The following is a 20,541-nucleotide window of genomic DNA, read 5'->3' as shown; positions in this document are numbered from 1 at the left end:
CTGTCCCAGACTCCCCGGTGTCCACCGCACGCTAATCACCTCTGGCAATCTCTGTTGGCCTTTGTCTCCTTAACTCTTCTCCTCTTCTAAACTGTAAGTAATCTGCTTTCATCCAAGCCGTAACACATGCATTTACAAAACAAAATCCGAGTCCAGCGCACGCCTTGTTGGAGGTTAGTGTCTGTCTCCGAAAAAATGCATGGTCCTCCTGGCTTTGGTTCTAACCACACGCCTCCTGTCTGCTGAGCCTTGCTGCCTCTTTGGTGAGGGTGTGTGTGGCTGGTGTGCATTTGTTCGTGTTTGTGCCATTAACTCTTGCTTAGGTTTGCTCTCGACTACTCCTGGTTACCCTGTTATCCAGGAAGGACACTCACCGGGAGCCGGTGACCAGTGGAGAGGGATGGGCATATCCGCCTTGATAGCCCCTTGGAGGGGAAAGCCCCCTGCTTCTGTGTGCTGTGTTCCGGAGTGCTTCCGTTTCTGGACCCTCTGGGGCTCTGGAATTAAATGTCAGACCCCCCAGGACTCGAGCTTGGAGCATGTTTGGGAAGGCGGCAGGGCAGGTCTGGGCACTGGGGAGATTTGTTCTTCGGCCTCATGAGGGGAAGCAAAGGGTCAGAGAGAGTGGCCTCCCTGCTGGAGGGTGCTGGTTTTACTGGAGACACTGGGCTCGGCCAGCAGCTCTCCGTGCACCCTCCGCAAGCAGGCTTCTCCTGGGTCTCAGCTGCCTCGCCCAGGGCGTGTGAGCCAGGTCTTTGACCTCACTGCCTACCTCATGGAGAACAAATTTGCAAGCATCCTTCTGTGCCAGGTGGAGATGGTTCCTCTAAGACAGAGCAGGTGGCCTCATGGGAAGTTTAAGGCCGGTGCTGTCTGGTGCCTCCCAGCATTTTCCATCCCAGGGGGCCCTTGTCAATTTGTAAAGTTTTGTCTGAGCCTCTGTAAACAGCAGGAAAGAAAGATCCTCTCAGAGTCAGGGGTGAGAGGTGGCAGGAATCCTGTCCACTTTGTAGGCGGGCTGCCCTGTGAGGCTTAGATGAGGAACTGAAAGACCCTTGCAATTCGCCAAGACTGGGCCCCAGAAGAGAGGGGCATCGATTGGCGGAGGGGCTGGCGGTGGAGATGGGGGAGTGGTCCTGTAACAGGGGGACTTTGGGGCTCTGTCCAGTGCTTGCAGGCGGTTCAGACCCAGTGGCCCACTTGACTAAGGGGACGAGCTGCAGCTAGGCTTCCAGGCGGCTACCAGCTGCCGAGACCACAGCCCGAGAAGTCTGCACCGAGAGGGGAAGTCAGTCGCCCCAGCCCTTGGGTTTGGCCCCGGGGGATCTCAGCGCTAATCATGGCTTTGTGCTCAATATAGTGAAGGAGGAGCTGCAGTACAGCAAAAACCCAGTGGTGATGGTGGATGAGGTCATGAGCTCCAGCCCTCCCAAGTTCACCTTCCCAGAAGCAGGCTTACGCGTAATGATCACCAATAAGTTTGGGCCCAGGACTCGTCTGCGCATGGCCAGCAGGATCATAATTAACGAGGTGAGTTTGCTTCAAGGACCATGAGACCGTGAGAGCGAGTGGCCTCGGATGGGTTCTGGCAGTATGAGGAGGCCCTGGCTTGTCAGCACACTTTCTGGTGTTGGGCCTGGGGTGTCCTGTGCCAGGCTGGCATTTATCACCGCACCTGTTGAAGGAAGGAAGCCCAAACCTCACACACAGGCAGCAAATGGTCTTATCGGGAAGGATTTTAAGGCAGGTAGCAATCAAATACCATGCCTGCCATGTTCTGCTAAGTATCTTGTCAAGTACTAGAGTAAAACTAATTGGAGAAAGGCTAGTCTGAAGTACGGATTGTTTATTTTAACTGTCATTCAGGGCAAAAAAAGAATGAATACACACCTGTTCTCTATGAGTAGAGCAACTCTAGAAGGAAACTGAGAAACCTATAGAAACCTTCTGGTTTGTCTCCCTCAGCATGTGGATCCGTCACCTCCTTCGTGTTGTAACCTATGCCTCTTTTTTTTTTTTTTTTGCGGTACACGGGCCTCTCACTGTTGTGGCCTCTCCCGTTGCGGAGCACAGGCTCCAGACGCGCAGGCTCAGCGGCCATGGCTCACGGGCCCAGCCGCTCCGCGGCATGTGGGGTCTTCCCGGACCGGGTCACAAACCTGTGTCCCCTGCATCGGCAGGCGGACTCTCAACCACTGCGCCACCAGGGAAGCCCCATAAATATTTTTAATGGGAGCCAGACAAAGATGAGCTGTGCAAAGGCAAACAGATTCTTGGGAGCATGGAAACCTGTTGATTTCTTGAAATGTGGCCTCTACGTTTCCCTGGTTTCGTAGAAACCCACAGACTTGGCGAGCAAAGTCAGCTTCTGCTTGGGTAGAAAGGAGGCAGACTTGGTCAGTAGCTACAAGGAGATGGGGGAGGGAAGGGGACAGTTCGGTTCAGAGCACACCCATTTCACGTGGCAAAAGACTTAGACAGCAGAGGCCTTCCGAATGGCCACTAACCCAATCAGGATGCTCAACATCATTCGTTGTTAGGGAAATGCAGATTAAAACCACCATTAGATACCACCGCCCATCCACCAGAATGGCTAAAATGAAAAGGATTGACAGTGTCAAACGTTGACCAGGATGGGAAGCAACTGAAATTGTAATCCGTTGCTGGTGTGAGTGTAAAATGGTTCAACTTGCACCTACCTTATGACCTAGCAACCCCACTCCTAGATAAATACCCAGGAGAAATGAGCGCATATGTCCACAAAAAGATGTGTACACAAATGTTCATGGCATTCTTCATGATAACCAAAAAGGAGAAATAACCTAAATGCCCATCAACAAGCAAAGGATATGTTGTGTGTTATTCACAGGATGGACTACTATACAGCCCTGAAAAGTATCAGGTGACTGCTGTGTGCAGCAACATGGGTGAACCTCACAGATACTCAGTTGAGTGAGAGAAGCCAGACATAAAATAATATGTACTCTTTGAATCCATTTGTAGGAAGCTCAAGTTCAGGAAGAACTAATTGACGTTTATAAAAGTCAGAATGACGTTACCTTGGTTACCCCTGGAGAGAGGGGACCCTAAAGGAGTCTTTGGAGGGGCTGGAAATGTTCTATATCTTGATGTGAACCATCATTGGGCTGTTGGACACATAATATAAATGCACTTTTTGTGTGGAAAAAAAATTTTTTTAAACGATGCAAAGTCTCTCCTGTGTGACTGTCTTCAGGTGGTTTATGACCATCTACTGGGCGGATGCAGAATGATCGCTGTCATCCAGTGACATGGGATGGGTTGTCAGGTTGGCGCTAAGAAGAGGAGGCCCAGGGCTCTGACTGATACCCTCGCTGGTATTGGTCCAAGTGGAAATGAGCAGACTTAGCTGGATTCCAAAGTCCCTGGGCCATTTTTCAGGCAAACCCATCTCCAGGGGCGTCGTTCTCGAAACCCTTAAGGGCCGCCACATGGGCGACACTTTGTCACACGCCTGGGTGTCTGTCTTGCGTCCTCTCCGCACAGAGGCAGAGGCTGATCAGCTCGGCAAACGGTGTGAGCAGCAAGCCACTTCAGAACGGGAGGCACGAGAGCATCGAGAACGGGAACGTTCCTGTGGAAAACCCTGCAGAGCTGCAACAGGAGCGGGAGCAGCCGCCGCCACCCCCAGAGCCAGAGCTGGTCGAGGCCGCTTTCCTGTCCCCCTTCTCCATGCCCGGTGAGTTCGGGGGGGGGGCTCCCGGGCTACACTGCTGGGGGCTCCAAGGGTCCAACCCCGGGTCTTCAGGATGGAGAGTTGGACCCATGAGGGCGGGGGAGGCTGGTGGGAAGGGTGGGCATTAAGTCACTCGGCGAACACCTCCTAAGTGCTGAACTGTGGGTTAGAGCTGCACTGGGATGCAGGCACAGCCCAGGGCTGGGGAGCCTGTGTGCCAGACGGCCGGCCAGATGGAGACTTGGGAAGTGCCAGTAGCCCCTAGTGACTGCACTCAAATGCCCAGGGCATCGAGGCTTTCCCATGCAGTAAGAGAAACAGCCATGTGTGTTACTTTTATGGGCATGCTCAGACTCTCCAGCCCTTCCAGCACGGGCAGGCTGTTTTGCCCATGCGTTGTATATTTGCTGGGACAGGATATTCTGAGGCCATAAATGACCTTTAGACAGTTACACCTTATCTATTTGATGACATCTCCTACCTATAAGTAAGTCAGAACAGGCGTGACTCTGCCCCCAGCCCTGAGCATCCTCCCATCTCATTGGACGGGCCCAGTGTCATCTGACTGCCAGCTCCGTGCTGACCTCACCTCTGCTGCATCCACACTGGCCTCCTCACTGTCCTTCCCAGAACGGTAGCAGGTGTGCTCCTGCCCCAGGACCTTTGCACTTGCCTTTGCTGGAATGCGCTTTCCCCAGTTATCTATATGGCTCCTTTCCTCACCTTCTTCGGGTCTCTGCAGAAACGTCACCTTCTCAGTGTGGCCTTCCCTGACCACCCTAATTTAAGTATTTTATCTATTTGGTTATCTTGTGTCTCCCCGGCTAAGATGTCAGCTCCGTGCTGGCCGAGCTCTTTGTCTGTTTCATTCACTGTATCCCCAGTGCCCAAGCCCGACACGTAGTAGGTGCTTAGTAGATATTCATCAAATGAATGAATTCAGGAGTTCGTGCGCGAGAGGATCCCCAGACACACCCAGTCTGTCTTCATCTTTAACCAAACTCCTCTGCAGTCCACGATGGGAAATGAAGGCCTGAACTCTTTGGCCTCATCTCAGAGGTTTTTTCTTGGTGTCCTGCCATCCTGAGAGGCAGCAGAATTCCAAATTTTCAAGTCCAGAACTTGATATTTTTCTGAAAAGAATTCTGTTTTTAACATCAGGCTTACAGACCGCACCTGATTTGGGACATGGCTTGGGGGGGTAGAGGGGAGAGGCTGCCCCAGCCCCTCGTCCCCATCTTTGTGGGGACACTCCTGCTTCCCCAATAGATGGTGTGGGCCCTCCTGGACTGGGCTACTCTGCCCCATGCTTCATCTGGAAAATATAGGTTCTATTTGCAGTCACAGGGCTTCCTCGGAGTTTCTGGATTAGAGTCTCCAGAGCGTGCTGAGCACAGCTCCCCGGGGGCTCTTCTCCAAATTCAGGGCCTGGTTCCCAAACCCAGATAGTCCAAGGACTGGAACGTGGCCTGGGAATCTGCATTTTCAAACCTTCTCACGGGGATTCCTGGGGCCTAGGCCAGGTTAGGAATTGCTGCTCCTGGTCAGCACCTCCCAGCCTTCTTTCACATTAAGGGAAGACCCAGAAAGTGGAATGTATTTCCCCCACTGAGGTCACAGCGGGGCCCAGCCCAGGGGTTGGGTCCTCCCCAGGGCCCCCTCTGCTGACCAGAGGGCTGAGGGATCTGTATCTCAGGCCTACCTCTAAGACATCCCTGGCACGTCGGCCCACGTCGGCCCACCTTCCGGAACACTCTGTGGGAGCAAAGGTCATGTTCAGCCAGCTAGTCTGGTGGGCTAAAGGTCGAACTGTCTTTGGGTGGGAGCTTGGCCCCTGGGACTGGGGCTGGGACACTGAGGGAGGGAGGGGTGGTCTTCTCCAGGTCCTGGAAACCTGTATCAGATCATCCGTTTAGATATGCAGGAAAAAGAAGCTTTCTGTGGGGCGGAATCCTGGGAGGGAGGTGTGTCCACCCAGAGGAGAGCCTGCTCCAGGGCTGATGGACCAGGACGGGCCTGCCCCACCTAGAATTTCTTACTTCTGTGGTCCTGAGAGGTCAGGACACAGTCCCCTGGGTACTGCACGTAGCCTCGAGCCGTCACATCACCAGCCAAGTCCACGTGGGGCTGAGAACAGGGGCTGTAATCACCAGTGGGGTTTCAGTTCCTCAGGACCTGGACGCCAGATGCCAGGGAGGCCTGGAGTATGGCCACAGAGAGGGAGATGCATCCATTGTCCAGGAAACAGCCTACCTTGCTGGGGAGTCGGACTGAGAAGGGGCTACTATTCGGGGTGTTCTGTTCTCCAGCCCCAGGAGGCGGATGCAATCCCCATTTTACAGACATGCGGCCCGACGGGGTCACCGTCCCCACCACCCTGTACTGCCGGTTCGTCTGGATCCTGGTCCTGATGCTGCTCATAGACCAGGGCTCTGCAGGAAAGCAGGGAAGGGACGCGCCCTTTTTGGTGGCTGCTATTCTATAAAGTGAGGCAGCCCCATGTCAGGGCAACTCATCTTTCCATTTCCTTGAAAGCTTGAGTTTGGCAGGACTTTGTGGGGTGGCCCCAGAGCCAACTACCTCCTCCCCTTGTCCTGCTGCCAGGATCTGATGCTCCTTAGAGAAGTGGCTTATGGGAAATCGGGTCTAGCTCCCTGCAGGGACTCTGGGCAGGTCACCTCCCGGGGCGGGCGGCGGTGCTTATAGTGCTGCTCTCTTGCAAAGGCCAGGACCAGGTCCCTGCCCCCATGAGCCCTTCCCCAGGGAGCTCTGCCCTTCCTGGTGGGCAGGGGCTTCCTGTTGAAGTTGGTTCCACATTCCTCTTCAAGCCAAGGGCTCCAGGATGTTCCCCTGGGCCGGCCCGCAGCAGAACCAAGTGCTGTGAGCTTCCGCCCAGCGCTTGCCTCTCCTCGCCCTCAGGAACGGGCCGGGGCTTCCTGTGTCCCTGCGGAAAGCTCCCTTTGTGTCCCTGCGGAAGTGTTTCCAGGTGTTGCCCTGGGAAACCACAAGTGACTTCCTCTCCACCTCCTCCTCCCCCCTCAGCGTGAGGAGCAGGGGTGGGAACAGAGTCGTGTGGCTGCCGCCCGTTTAGGTGTGTACGGCAGCCGAGGGAAATCGAGGCTGGTGTGGACAGAGGCTTACAGGAATTTAGAGCCCGTGGATGGGACACAGCCCTGTGAGAAATTCCGAGTATCCAGCCCTCCGTCCACCCGCTCGCCCTCCTCATCTTTTCAGCTCATCTCCGGTTGTGGCATCACAATCATCTGGGGCTGTAGGGAGGCCCTGAGGGGCTTTCGGGGTGGATGGAGCTCCTGTTCTCCTAAACTGGACCCCAGGAAGGTAGCATGGGGCCAGGGAAGGGGTAAGGGGGCGGGGCACTGGGAAGAGGGCAGAATCCGTCCCTCTGGTCAGCTTGGAACCAGCGTGGCTGCAGGTGTCAAGGAGTGACGCCAGGCCATCTGGTGTGCAGCTCTTCTGCATGGTCGGGGACAGGCTGGGAGGCAGGCTCTGGAGTCCAGAAGTCCCGGGTTCGAATCTCGGTTCTACCACTCACCAGCGCCCTGGCCCCGGGCAAGCTGCTTCATCTCCTAAACCTCAGTTCCTCATCCACAAAATGGGCCGATGGTCTCTGTAAATAAGATAAGTAAGTAAGATAGAGCTTTAGACACTGCCTCTGTGCACTGTGTGACACATGGTGCTCAGTAAATGTTCATCTGGGTCACAGTGTGCTTTAGTCTCATGGTTTCTGTTATACCCAGCTTCGCATGCCCTCCCCTGCTTGGGCCATAAGCAATGTTCTAGAAAGGTCACGGGTGCCAGAATCCCTGGAGGCCTGGTGCTGTGCTCATCCCCAGGGTCAGGGAGAGGGAATTAGTCTCTGCTAGGTGCCTCCTATGTGCTGGGCCCTGGGTTTCAGGCACTTTGCAGACAAGAGGATTTTTTTTAAATAATTTATTTATTTATTCATTTATTTAATTTTTGGCTGCATTAGGTCTTAGCTGCTGCACGCGGGTTTTCTCTAGTTGCTGAGAGCAGGAGCTACTCTTCGTTGCGGTGCACAGGCTTCTCATTGCAGTGGCTTCTCTTGTTGCGGAGCACGGGCTCTAGGCGCGTGGACTCCAGTAGTTGTGGCACGTGGGCTCAGTAGTTGTGGCTCGTGGGCTCTAGAGCGCAGGCTCAGTAGTTGTGGCGCACAGACTTAGTTGCTCCACGTCACGTGGGATCTTCCCGGACCAGGGCTCAAACCCGTGTCCCCTGTACTGGCAGGCGGATTCTTAACCACTGTGCCACCAGGGAAGCCCCAAGGGGATTGTTTTAGTCAGTAAATATTTGGGTACCAGACTGTTGTGGGCCTTGGGGATCCAGGTGGGAACAGGATAGCCATGGAGCCTGCCCTCTGGGACCTTGCTGGGTAAATCTGAGCAGATAATTTCATGGTCCACTTTATGTAGCATCTCCTGCCCTTACCACACAGCTGAAGGGTAGGTGAGGTGGAAACGCCAGCCGCGGCCCCCCGGGCTCTGCCCACCCACATGAGGCGTCACTGGGCTTGTGAACCAGAGCCAGGGGCACCCAGCCCCAGCCTGCATCTGGTGCCCACCAGGTCTGATGCTGGATTTATATCGACACCGGGCGCAGCCATGCTGTTCCCACTCTGAGCCACAGAGGCTGGTAATCGGGCCTCCTGGGCCAGCTGTTTGTTGTGGGAAAGGAAAAGGAGAAGGAGCTCTTCCTCCCGTGGAAACTGTGGGCTGCGGCCCAGACACTACCCTGCAGTGGCTGGCCGGTGACCCTGAGCCCCAGCCCGGCTGGGGAAAGCCCTTAGTACAGGCTGTTTGTGGCTGACGTACAGTCTGAGATGTCCTCCTGCCCTGTGGGCCACACCCTTGCCCTCCAGCTGGACTCCTCCTGCCCCCATAAGGGTAAAGAAATCACATCTTGTGTTTTGGGATGCTGGTGCTGGCGCCTGCGTCCACCATTATTATAGTGACCACATCTAATTGGGGACTTGCTGTATGTCCGGCGTTGAGTGAAAAATAGGGAATTCTTACAGGGCTCTTATGGGGCTTCTGTGTGCCATGCCCTGCTCTAAGAGCTTTACATGTATTCCCTCATTTAATCCTCACGACAACACGTGAGGTGGGGACGATGGTCATCTCCATCTTATGGAGAAGGAAAGGGAAGCACAGAGAGGTTAAGTGACTTTCCCACAGTCACCCAGCTACTAAGTGGAGAGCAGGTTTCCGAACTGGGCAGCCCTGACTAACTACTGCCTCTTTGTACTGTGTACTTACATTCAGTCCTCGCAGCTGCCTTGTGAGGGAGGCATTATCATTATCCCCATTTTACAGAGAGGAAAACTGAGGCTCGGAGAGGCTGTGGGACTTCCCAAGTCACACAACCATCATGTGGGGAACCACCCTTCCGCCCTGTGCCCCTTGAGCTAGGAACGCCATCCCGAGCCAGTCTACTTGGGAGCGGAAGCCCAGGCCCTGGGAGGTTCTTGAACGGTAACAGGCAGTAAAGCTTATTATTGAGCACTTGCAGTGAGCCAGGCAGGGTGCTTCACGCAGATGAACTCACTGAGTCCTCAGGACAACCCTGGAAGGTGGGTACTGTTATTATCCCCATTTCCCAAGTGAAGAAACTGAGGCTCAGAGAGGTTTAGTTGCCCAAGATCACACAGGAGGAAGGGGCAGAGCCAGGATTTGCACACTGACATTCTGACCCCAGATGTGCTGAAGGGACAGCACTGTAGCCCAGCCAGGGGATTCTTTCAACTCCTTCCTTTGGAGCCCGTGAGAAAATGCTTGCCTCCACCTGGGGTGTCTTCTAGCTTCTGCACAGGTGCCAAAGAACTTGAGTCTGTGTTGAGCAAACCATGTTGAACTGAGTTGAATTATGGGCCTTTGGGACCTGGCATGCGTTCTTCAGGCCTCGGATGGCACAGCTAAACCTTTTCTTCCTTTAGCAGCATAAAACTCGGTGCAAGCCATCTGAAGGTTTCGGGAAGCTTCCAGGGCTTCTTCTCCCCACCCCAGCCCCATCTTCTACATAGCACTGACAGAGCCGTGCTGACGGGGAAGAGAGAGGTCTGCTTAGTCTCTCTGAACCCAGTAAGGGATACTGCAGAAATGGAGCTCTAGAAAACTCTGGGCCCTATCCTTTCCTCTTAGCTGCTCGGCACATCTGGGAACACAGTGGAGAAGCTGCTGGTGCCGTGGGCTCATGTACATGTGAAATTCCGCACGCGGTTCCCGTCTGCTCCAGGCCGCCAGAGACACACGGCACTTTATGGTGGAAATGATCTTGTTTTTGCCTCGGCCGCGGGGGCCACCAGAGAAATCACACGTTCGGTAGATTGTCCCGTAAGTCAAGGTCAGGATTTCAGAGAAGTGCCCTTGTCAGCCACTGTGGAGCGCTGAGGTGTCAGTTCACGCCTGGTTAGAACAGACACTGGCTGAGCACTGTTATTTTTTAATATAACAGCTTTATTGGAGTGTAATTTACTTACCCTAATGTTCATACCTTTGAAGTATAGAGTTGAGTGGTTTTTAGTCTACTCACAAAGTTGTGTACCCATCATCACCCCCGTCGGTTTTCTTTAGCACCCAAAAGGAGCCCCCTACCTATTAGCAGTTATTCTCCATCCTTCCCCCATCTCCTGGCAAACGCTACTACTCTACTTTGTCTCTCTGTATTTATCTATTCTGGACATTTTATATAAATGGAATCATCCAATAAGTGGCCTTTTGTGTCTGCCTTCTTAGCGTGATGTTTTCAAGGTTCATCCACGTTGTGGCATGTGTCAGTCCTTCATTCCTTTTTATGGCTGAGTAATATTCCATTGTATGGATGTACCACATTTCTCCATTCATCAGTGGATGGACATTTGTATTATTTTCCCTTTCTGGTGATGAGTGGTTTATACAAACAGCTACTAAAGCATAGTAGGGAAAGGGGGGGTCTGTTTCTATCTTTTAATCTAAATGAAAGCGGTTTTCCTCTGAATTCTCTCTGTGGTTAACAACAAATGGTCTCTGAATACTAGAGTTAAAAGGGATTTTGGGAATTTTAGACCTTCTTATATTCCAAAGCAGGAAACTGAGGGGAAGGGGCTTGCCCAAGGGGCGGTCTTGACCAGACAGAGCTGGGCATCTGGACCACCTGCCCTAGAATCTGCTCTGTGATGACCCTGCAGCCAGGCCCGTGCAGTGCAAGCTGGGAAGTGAAGGGGCCCAGGACCCACCATGCACCAGGTATGTGCTGGGGTCCTGAGGTCACACAAGCTCCCTTTGAGATAGAAGGAGACCTTCCCCCCCCCCCCATAAGGATATAGGGGTGTGTTATGGATCCCACGAGCAGGGAAACAGCTGGACTCCCCCAGGGGCCGGACTCGGGACCTCCGTGAGTGTTGCGGCTCTTGTCTTCATTTCTCCACACCTGCCTGTCTCGTTCTGCTCTTTGGCTGCAGACCGGCTTTTCTCAAATTCACTGTCAGTGCACACGGCAGATCGTGGCCTCCCACTGGCCCCAGACTGACTCCTGACAGGTCCTTCTTCCCTAACTTGGTTCACTGGTGTTGCATCTGAATTCCAGAGTCCCGAGAGGGAGAGAAAATGCTACAGTCCCAGAGGTCAGGGGTTCACCCCTGGTCAGAAGCCGTGCTCGCCAACACGGCTTTGGTGGCCCCCGGGAGGGTGGGCTAGAGGGAAGGAGGGCTGAGCCCACGTGCCTGCACCCCTTGTAGGTGTCTATGACAAGTAACTCCAGCTTCATCAGGACATGATGAATGGAACTCATCTCAGATGCAGGAGAAATTGATAGACGTAGGTCCCTTATGCAGTGGTGGGAAGGACGCTTCTGGCTGGGCACCAGCGGTGACTCCCACTGAACCGCTGCCACCACGCCAGGATTGGGGAGGTGGGGAGCTGGGATGCACCCAAATGTTCAAGAACTCACCGTCAGAACTGTGACCCGGGGACCATGAGGCCGCTGCCGCAGCTGATCTCTAGCGCCCCAGCACCACGCAGTGGACACGGGGCTGCCGGTACAGCCTGAGGGACCATCTCTGATTCCCACTCAGCTAGCACCTGGGCACGGACGTGCTACTGCAGCAGGACTAACATCCCCAGAGCCCTGCTTAACAGTGGTGCATCTAAAGCAGCAGAAAGGCCGCCCGGCCCCACCTCAACTCTGCTGTTCAAAGGGACCCGATCTGAGTCCAGAACTTCAGCTGCAAGGGAGTCTGGGAAACGCCTCTGCAGACGCAGTAGGAGGAAGTTGGCCTGGGGAATGCTGAGGACCCACTCAGCGTGTCCACCCCCGTGGGAGCTGCAGCGAAGCGTGGAGAGAAGCAGTACAGCCAATCTTAGCTGATGACTTAGCCAATCTTAGCTGATGCCAGAGCAGCTCTAGCGAGGGACTCGTGTGGCTTCCAACCTCCTAGTGAAACAGAGGAGGGGACAGGGCCCCGACCTGTAGCTTCATGGAGCCCCAGCCCCGCACTGTGCTTCACACCTTATATTTGGTGCTTAGCTTCTGCACACAGCCCTGCTGGGTGGCTCGTGTGGTCCCCGTTTCCCGGGGGAGGAAATGGGGGCTCAGGAAGCTGCACACAGGTGAGTAGCGGCCACGGGCAGGGCTGGTACCGCAGGCCTGCCTGACCCCCGAAGTGCCGTCCTCGGCCTGGTCCCAGTGTCGCCTTTGGCCAAGAGGGCCCGCAAGCTGGAGCACCTGCGCTGGAGTGCAGGGGGCAGCCAGCTGTTGGGTCTGCGTGGTTTGTAAGCACCGGGAGCCCACAGCCCGGCCCTGAATGTTTGCTGGATGTTTAAAGCGAGTGTGCCTGCCAGCGCGAGGACCAGCAAGCGTTCTTCACTTTGTTGGTGTTCGTGGGACCAGCGGCCTCTGTTTCACCCTCCCCGGGGCCTCCAGATTCAAGGTGCGGCCTTCAGAGGCGGGACAATGAGCTCTGTGCTTTTTGCCTTTTTTTAGTCTCCCCACAGATCCTTGGAGTGGGTGAGGCGGGGCAGTTACCACCTCACAGACAGGGACAAAAGGAGGCTCAGAGAGGTTGAGGGTCCACCTGCTGCCACACAGTTGCGAGTGACAGAGGGTGGAACAGCTCTCTTTGGCCCCAAGCCTTGGGATTCCTGAGGTGGAGTGCAAAGCTGGCCATAGCTTGGGATCATCGTTAGAATCAGGGAGTCGACGAACCGACCCCAGCTCTGGGACGCACTTAATCCAGTCCCGGAGCTGGACATGATGGGGCTGTGGACATGTACGTGGAGCTGGGGTAAGGGTCCCTGGGAGCTGCACCAACCGAGGGAACTCTGGGCCCGGCTTCTCTGTTGACTGGGAGGTCCTGGTCTGTTTGTCTGACCTGTCCCCCTCTCCTGTGTGGGAGGATGCTTCTTGGGGAAGCACGAACAGGGTTCCGGAGGCTGAACCGTGTTATCCGAGTGTGCGGTGTGAGGGGGAGACTGGGCCAAGGGCGCATCCCTGGGGAAGGGCTCTCTCAGCCCCCGCAAGCTCTCCAGGTCCCTGCACTGAGCTGCCAGGGCGTCTATTACCGGGCCTTTGGTCCCTGTGCACTCAGCCCTGACTGCCCACATCTCCGTGTCAGCCCTCAGCGGGGCCTGCCTTGCTGAAGCCTGTTTCCTCTCACATCCTCCCTTTCGGTCTTCTCCTTCCTCCCCAGCCTCAGCCTGGCAGCTCGGTTTGGTTACAGCCCTGACTTGTCTGCTTCCCATGGGGCCCCTCCTTGCCCCTCTAATGCCTTCAGGGTCAAAAGGCATCCTCCAGGACTCAGGACCGTGTAATTAAGAGGCTTTGGTTTTGGACTTCTGGGTCTGCCACTTCCTAGCTGTGTGACCTTGGGCTAGATGGCTTACTTCTCTGAACCTGTTTTAGTCTTCATAAAACCACCCAACCCAGTGCTTGAGTAGCAGATACTCAGTAACTGGAAGTTAATTAACCATTAATATCGACAAAAGCTACACTTTGGTGCTTGCTCTGCACCAGGCGTTGTGCTAAATGTATCTCCCATGTTGGCTCACTTCAGTCTCACAAGAGCACTGAGAGGTAGACAGTGAGCACAATGAAACTGTTGTTATCCCCATTTTGCAGGTTAGAAAACTGAGATACACAGAGGCTAAATATTTTTCCAAGGTCACCCAGGTAGAATATGCCAGAGCTGGTATTTGAAGCTGGCAATCTAGCTACCATTAACCCTGGGGCTTCTGTGCCCCTCAAAGACCAATCAATTTAATGGTAAGTCTAAATTTAAGGATAAAACAGAAGTCTATTAAAAGTAACTAAAAATTATTGATCCTAAAGTTCATTAACCCCTAAGGAATAAGAAAACTTTAATGATTCCCCTTCTTAAGAGGATTTTTCTGTTGCGATCACAGCCATGAGCTAAAAGTATAAAGCTCTGTGCTGATGGTCGACACCTCTGTCAGCCAGTGGGTAGTAAAAGGACTTCCACAGGCTTTGAAATCACAGGACTCAGAGGGCAGGCGAGCAGTATAGTACAGAGGACCCAGGATTTAAACTCTAAAGACCTGCGTTCAAGTCCAGGTACTACCTCTCAGTTTGTGATGTTTACGTCACTGAATTTCACCAAACCTTAGCTTACTTACCTGTGAAATGGGGAGATATGAAAAATAGAGTGTTGATATGGAAAATAGAGTATTTGTGAAAACCACCTCCGAGATGTGTGAGGCACAGCACAAATGTTGAATAATGATGAGGGGTCTGTTCATTAATCCAGCCTTGACAACGCTCCACCTTCACCTGCATCCCCTTGCCTCCCCACAAGGGCCAGACTAGAGGCCATTGGCTGGGAAAGCAGGGTCTATTTGTGACTCTGCCACTAATTTTCTGTGAGATTTGGGCAGTTCATTAATCTTCATGCATCTTGGTTTTCTTCTTTATAAACAGTTAAGCAAGTGAGATTTATCTCAGGAATGCAAAGCTGATTCAACACTTGAAGAACAATTAATGTAACACACTGTATTTTTAGACTAAAGGGTGAAAACCACATGATCATCTCAACAGACACAAAAAAGCATCTGTCAAAATCCAACACCCTTTCTTGATTTAAAAAAAAAAAAAAAAACACTCAACAAACTAGGAATAGAAGCAGGTTTCCTCAATCTGCTAAAGGGCATCTCCAAAAAAACCCAAAGCTAACGTCATACTTAATGGTGAAAGACTGAAGACTTTTCCCCCTAAGATCAGGAACAAGACAAAGAGGTCACTCTTTCCTCTTCTATTAAACATTGCGCTAGAGGTTCTGTCCAGGGTAAATAGGCAAGGAAAAATAAAACGCATTCAATTTGGAAAGGAAGAAGTAAAGCTGTACTCACAGATGACATGATCTTATATATAGAAAATCCTAAGAAATCCACCCCAAAACCCCCACAACCCTATAAGAGTTAATAAACTTGCAGAATACAAGGTCAGTATACAAAATCCAATTGTATTTCTATACATTAACAATCTGAAGATGAAATTAAAATTTCATTTACAATGCCATCAGAAACAACAAAATACTTAGGGATAAATTTAACAAAGGTAGAACAAGATTTGTACACTGAAAACTATAAAATATTATTGAAAGAAATTAAGGAAGATTAAATAAATGGAAAGGCATCCTGAGTTCATGGGTTGGAAGACTTAAAATTTTTAAGATGCCAGTAGTCCTCAAGTTCATCTACAGATTCCATGCAATCTTTATCAAAATCCAAGCTAGCTTTTTTTTGCAGAAATTGACAAGCTGATTCTAAAATTCATATGGAAATGCAGGGGACCCAGAATAGCCAAAACAATCTTGAACAAAGTTGAAGGACTTCCTGATTTCAAAACTTATTATGAAGATATAATAATCAAGACTGCCTGGTACTGGCATGAGATAGAAATATATATCAATGGACTAGAATTGAGAGTCCAGAAATACACCCATACGTTTAAGGTCAGTAATTCTGCATAAGGGTGCCAAGACAAGTCAGTGGGGGAAAAACAGTCTTTTCAACAAATGGTGGGCTTCCCTGGTGGCGCAGTGGTTGAGAGTCCGCCTGCCGATGCAGGGGACACGGGTTCGTGGCCCGGTCCGGGAAGATCCCACATGCCGCGGAGCGGCTGGGCTCGTGAGCCATGGCCGCTGAGCCTGCACGTCCGGAGCCTGTGCTCCGCAATGGGAGGGGCCACAGCAGTGAGAGGCCCGTGTACCGCAAAAAAAAAAAAAAAAAAAAAAAAAAAAATGGCGCTAGGAAAATTAGATAGCCACATTTTTAAAAAGAAGTTGGATCCCTAATTCACACCATATACAAAAGTTAACATGAAACAGACTTAAATGTAGTAGCTCAATATATGAAACTCTTAGAAGAAAACATAGGTACGTATTTGTGACCTTGGATTAGACCATGCTTTCTTAAATATATCGAAAGCATAAGTAGCCAAAAAATAAAATTAAAAAAAAACACTTCATCAAAATTAAAAACTTCTGTGACTTCTAGGACACTATGAAGAAAGTGAAAAAACAACTCCTGGAATGGGAGGAGACATTTATAAATTATATTTCTGATAAAGATCTAGTGTCTAGAATATATACAGAACTCTTAGAACTCAGCGATATAAATGGGCAAGGCGTCTGAGTCAACAATTCCCCAAAGAAGGTTTACAAGCAGCCAGTAAGTCCATGAAGGATGCTCAACATTACTATCAGTCATCAGGGGAATGCAAATCAAAACCACAGTGAGATACCACTAACCACTCACTAGAATGGCTATAGTAAAAGACATCCCTAAAGGGTTGGCAAAGATGTGGATATATTGGAAGCCTCGTATACTGCTGGTGGGAATGTAAAATGGTAAAGCCTCTTGGAAACCAGGCTAGCAGGTCCTCAGAGAGTTAAACATAGAGTTACTATATGGTGCATCAATTCTACTCCTGGTTAGATACTCAAGAGAAATGAAAACATATGTCCACACAAAAACTTGTCCACGCATGTTCATAGCAGCGTTATTCATAGTGGCTAAAAAATAGAAATAATCCAAATATCCAAGTGACGAACAGATTAAACAAAATACAGTCTATTCGTATAATGGAATATTATTTGGCCATAAAAGGGAATGAGATACTCCTTCATGCTACATCATTAATGAACTTTGAAAACATTATGCTAAGTGAAAGAAGCCAGCCACAAAAGGCCGCGTGTTGATTCCACGTATATAGAATGTCCCGAATAGGCAAACTACAGTGATTGGCAGAGCTTGAGGGGAGGGGGAATGGGGAGTACTGCTAAAAGGGAGGGGGGTTTCTTTTCAGGGTCCTGAAAATCATCTGGAATTATGTAGTGATGGTTACACAGTTTTCTAATATACCAAAACCCACCTAATCGTACACTTTAAAAGGGGTGAATTTTATGATATTTTAATTATCTCAGTTTTTACATGGAGTTAATCTAGAATGGTGGTTCTCAAAGGGGCGAGACAAGCAGCATCAGCATCTTAATTATCTCAGTTTTTTTTTATTTTTTTAAATTTATGTTTGGCTGCGTTGGATCTTCGTTGCTGTGCGCGGGCTTTCTCTAGTTGCGGCGAGCGGGGGCTACTCTTCATTGCGGTGCGCGGCCTCCTCACTGCAGTGGCTTCTCTTGTTGCAGAGCACGGGCTCTAGGCACGCGGGCTTCAGTAGTTGTGGTTCACGGGCTTCAGTCGTTGTGGCACACGGACTTAGTTGCTCCGCGGCATGTGGGATCTTCCCGGACCAGGGCTTGAACCTGTGTCCCCTGCCTTGGCAGACGGATTCTTAACCACTGCGCCACCAGGGAAGCCCTGTCTCTGTTTTTAAATGGAGTTAATCTAGAATAGTGGTTCTCAAAGGGGCAAGACAAGCAGCGTGAGCAGCGTCTGGGAACTTGTTAACAAATGCAAATTCTTGACCACCCCCCTCCGCCCCCCCCCCACCCCCAGCCCAGTTCCAGAGCTGCCAAATCATTAGCTCCAGGGGATTCTGAGTTATACTCAAGCTCGAGAACACTAGTCTTGGACCTATGCTCTCTAGATCATGTAAACACTCCTAGTTCCAGGGTCCATGAATATCTACATCATCTGGTGACACACACATCCCCACGTACCGCAGGTTAACCACTCTAGGTAGTTAACTATCCAAATTATTTTGTTTGAAGTTTTTCATTAGCAGCTGCATCTGTTCTTATGTTTTTCCCTCCAGTATGATTAGCCATCTGTTTTGTTAGAGTTCATTTTAAAGATTTTTTTTCACATAATTAAATTGTAATTTTCTACTTCAAAAAAGAAATCTGAGAGTGGAAGAAACACCAGCAGCCCTTCTTTCATGCTTACATTTGCACATCAGTTGGCATCCACAGGGAGCATCTCTCAGCTGTCCCTGACATTGCACTTGAAGGGATGGCAGTTGGAAGGGGGGCTGGAGGGGCTCCTGGTGGTGTCAGAGGAGAGTGTCCCTCAGGATAGACATTGTCCTGTAGCCCCCCAAACTCTATCGCTTCACCTATTAATTAGTCCAGACTCTTAATGTTAGAGAAATCCAACTGAGGCTGGTTTAAGCCAAAGGGCCCGTAGTGGCAGATTCACTGAGAGAATCTACTTTCAGGCAAAGCTCAACATGGGGCTCAAATGGTTACAGGACCCTGGGACATCTCTCAGCAAGGTTTTCCCTGTATTGGCTTCACCCTCTGGCAGCTTGCCAAGGTGACCACCAGCCGTCTAGGCTTACCTCCCATCGGATTAACCAGTGGCGCCTCTGGCTGGGTTAAGGATTGCATTCGGCTGCATGTAACAGAAAATTCATGTGACAAAGCCTTCACCTCAAAGGATTTATTTTTATCACATAAGAAGTCCTGAGATGAGGGAGTCTCGTAGCTCTGTCATACCATTGGTGTCCCATTTCTGTTCTTCCATCCTTAGCAGGTGACTTCTGTCTTCAAGGTTGCCAAGTGGCTCCTGTGGCTTGTATGTTCATGTTCCAGGCAGGAACAAGGAGGAAGGACACAGGGCAGGAGACACGTGTCACTAAGCCTGTCTCTTCTTATCAGGAAGATAGTCACCTACCACGTAGACATCTCCTTATATCTCATTGTCCAGAACTGTCCATGGCCACTCCTACCTGCCAGGAAGCCTAGGAAATTAAGGTTTTTAGCTAGGAACCTACTGTCCAAAGCAAAATAGGTTCTGTTAGTAAGGTGGAAGGGATAATAGATATTACAGACAGTGATTCCCGGCAGAATCCACACATGGGTCTCTAAATGGGTTATCCATCCAACCCCAAACCCATGTAAACCACTCAATGGCAAGGGTTGTTGATTTGTCCACTGGTGGATTCTCAGTACCTAGAATAGTGCCTGGCACTGAGAATGAACACACTGAGTAGCCAAGCTGGACTCAACACACCCACCCATAGAGCTAGGAAGTAGAGTCAGCCCTCCAAACCACATGGCTGATGTGGAATGGAGGGTTCGTTCCCTAAGGGAACATTAGCATGCTGTTACCAGGAGTGGGGCGTGGATGCTAGGCAGATAAGAGCAACGAATGCCCTGCCCAACCCAGCATTGCTCGGGCTAGCCAATTCTTAGAGATAGCCAGCTACCCATCCAGAAGTACACTTTTCATATGCAGACTACCCCTTCCGGAGCTCAGCACTCTGAATCGCTGGCCTCTGTCTGGCTCTCGCACTCCAGGAGGTACTAGTTCTTTGCCCTGATCACTGCAGGGTCAGTACCAGACGACTGGAGACAGCCCCTGTCCCCCAGAGCCCGCTGAAACTGTTCAAACCAGCCAGTCCTAGGCCTGCTCACCCTGCCTTGCATTTGCTCGTGGAAACCACAATAAGTATTTCGGTGTCTGGTGTCTTACGGTGCCTCATTAAACAATGGAGACGCTGAAGACAGGTGGAAGGTGTGGGTGGGGTGGGGCACAGCATGACCACTGTGAAAGTTTTCCACACTTGGAGCATGACGCACAGTAATAAATATCTTACACACGCACACAGATATCTATAAAAAGGAAACAGAAGTCTTCAGAATAGTATTTAACTCGTTTACCGTAACTCTAATACTTTTTTTTTTTTCCTTTTTAAGGAAATGCTAGTTGCCACCCACTTAATTGATTTCACAGTCCGCTAATGGGTCTCATCTAACAGTTGGAAGACACAGCCATAGAGCAGGTCTGATGGAGCACTGTTTCTTAGGAAACAGTGGTGGGCCATGAGGCTTGCCAGCCGGGTGGGACCAGATCAGGGCAGATGTCCCAACCGGATTCAAAACCCATGCTAGACAAACAGACAAGCATCAGCTTCAATTTGGCGTCTGTGAAAATAAATTATCCTTCTGCTGTGGCATTTGTATATATCTACAAAGGCGCTCCTGAGCATGTAAGTGTCCAGGGTTACAATTCCTCAAAGTGGATTTTTCCCTTACACACAGTGTTTTAGGTCAATTCTGGAGATGCCCTAGGCCTTCCCTGGCGGCCTGGATGAATTGGGATGTGGGCTGAAATTTTGGACAGACTAATCAGGTAGGAAAACTTTCTGCTGTTCGTGCAAGGATTACAAGGTGCAGAAAGGTATATGTAGAGGAAGACCTGGGAAGACAGCTGTTTTTCTAGATGTAGCATCTAGGATGAACACGTGAATGGATTTGCTGATTTCTAGCTAACCATATTCTCCTGATTCGTTATTATAAACAGGCTGGGTGGTTTTTTTTTCTTAGCAAATATGTTCTTAGTGACAGAAAGATTCAAGCACAGATTTACAGAGCTAAAACTGCTACTGCCAGCCTACTT

At 50.9% G+C, this 20,541-nt stretch overlaps 1 protein-coding gene across 2 annotated transcripts in view; it reads left to right on the top strand.

Annotated features, from left to right (window-relative positions):
• The window catches only part of SLC24A4 (solute carrier family 24 member 4), a 172,351-nt gene that overhangs the window by 132,599 nt on the left and 19,211 nt on the right, over positions 1-20,541 (top strand). For both annotated transcript variants that reach the window (XM_033850703.2, XM_033850702.2), the window contains exons 11-12: positions 1,361-1,530; positions 3,526-3,718. In XM_033850703.2, coding sequence (XP_033706594.1) covers positions 1,361-1,530; positions 3,526-3,718 — 363 coding nt within the window. The remainder of the gene's footprint in view (positions 1-1,360; positions 1,531-3,525; positions 3,719-20,541) is intronic.

The sequence above is a fragment of the Tursiops truncatus genome, chromosome 2 (genome assembly GCF_011762595.2).
Source record: "Tursiops truncatus isolate mTurTru1 chromosome 2, mTurTru1.mat.Y, whole genome shotgun sequence".
Lineage (NCBI taxonomy): Eukaryota > Metazoa > Chordata > Mammalia > Artiodactyla > Delphinidae > Tursiops > Tursiops truncatus.
The sequence above is the reverse complement of the archived record's forward strand: the minus strand, read 5'-3'. Positions and strand labels throughout refer to the sequence as shown.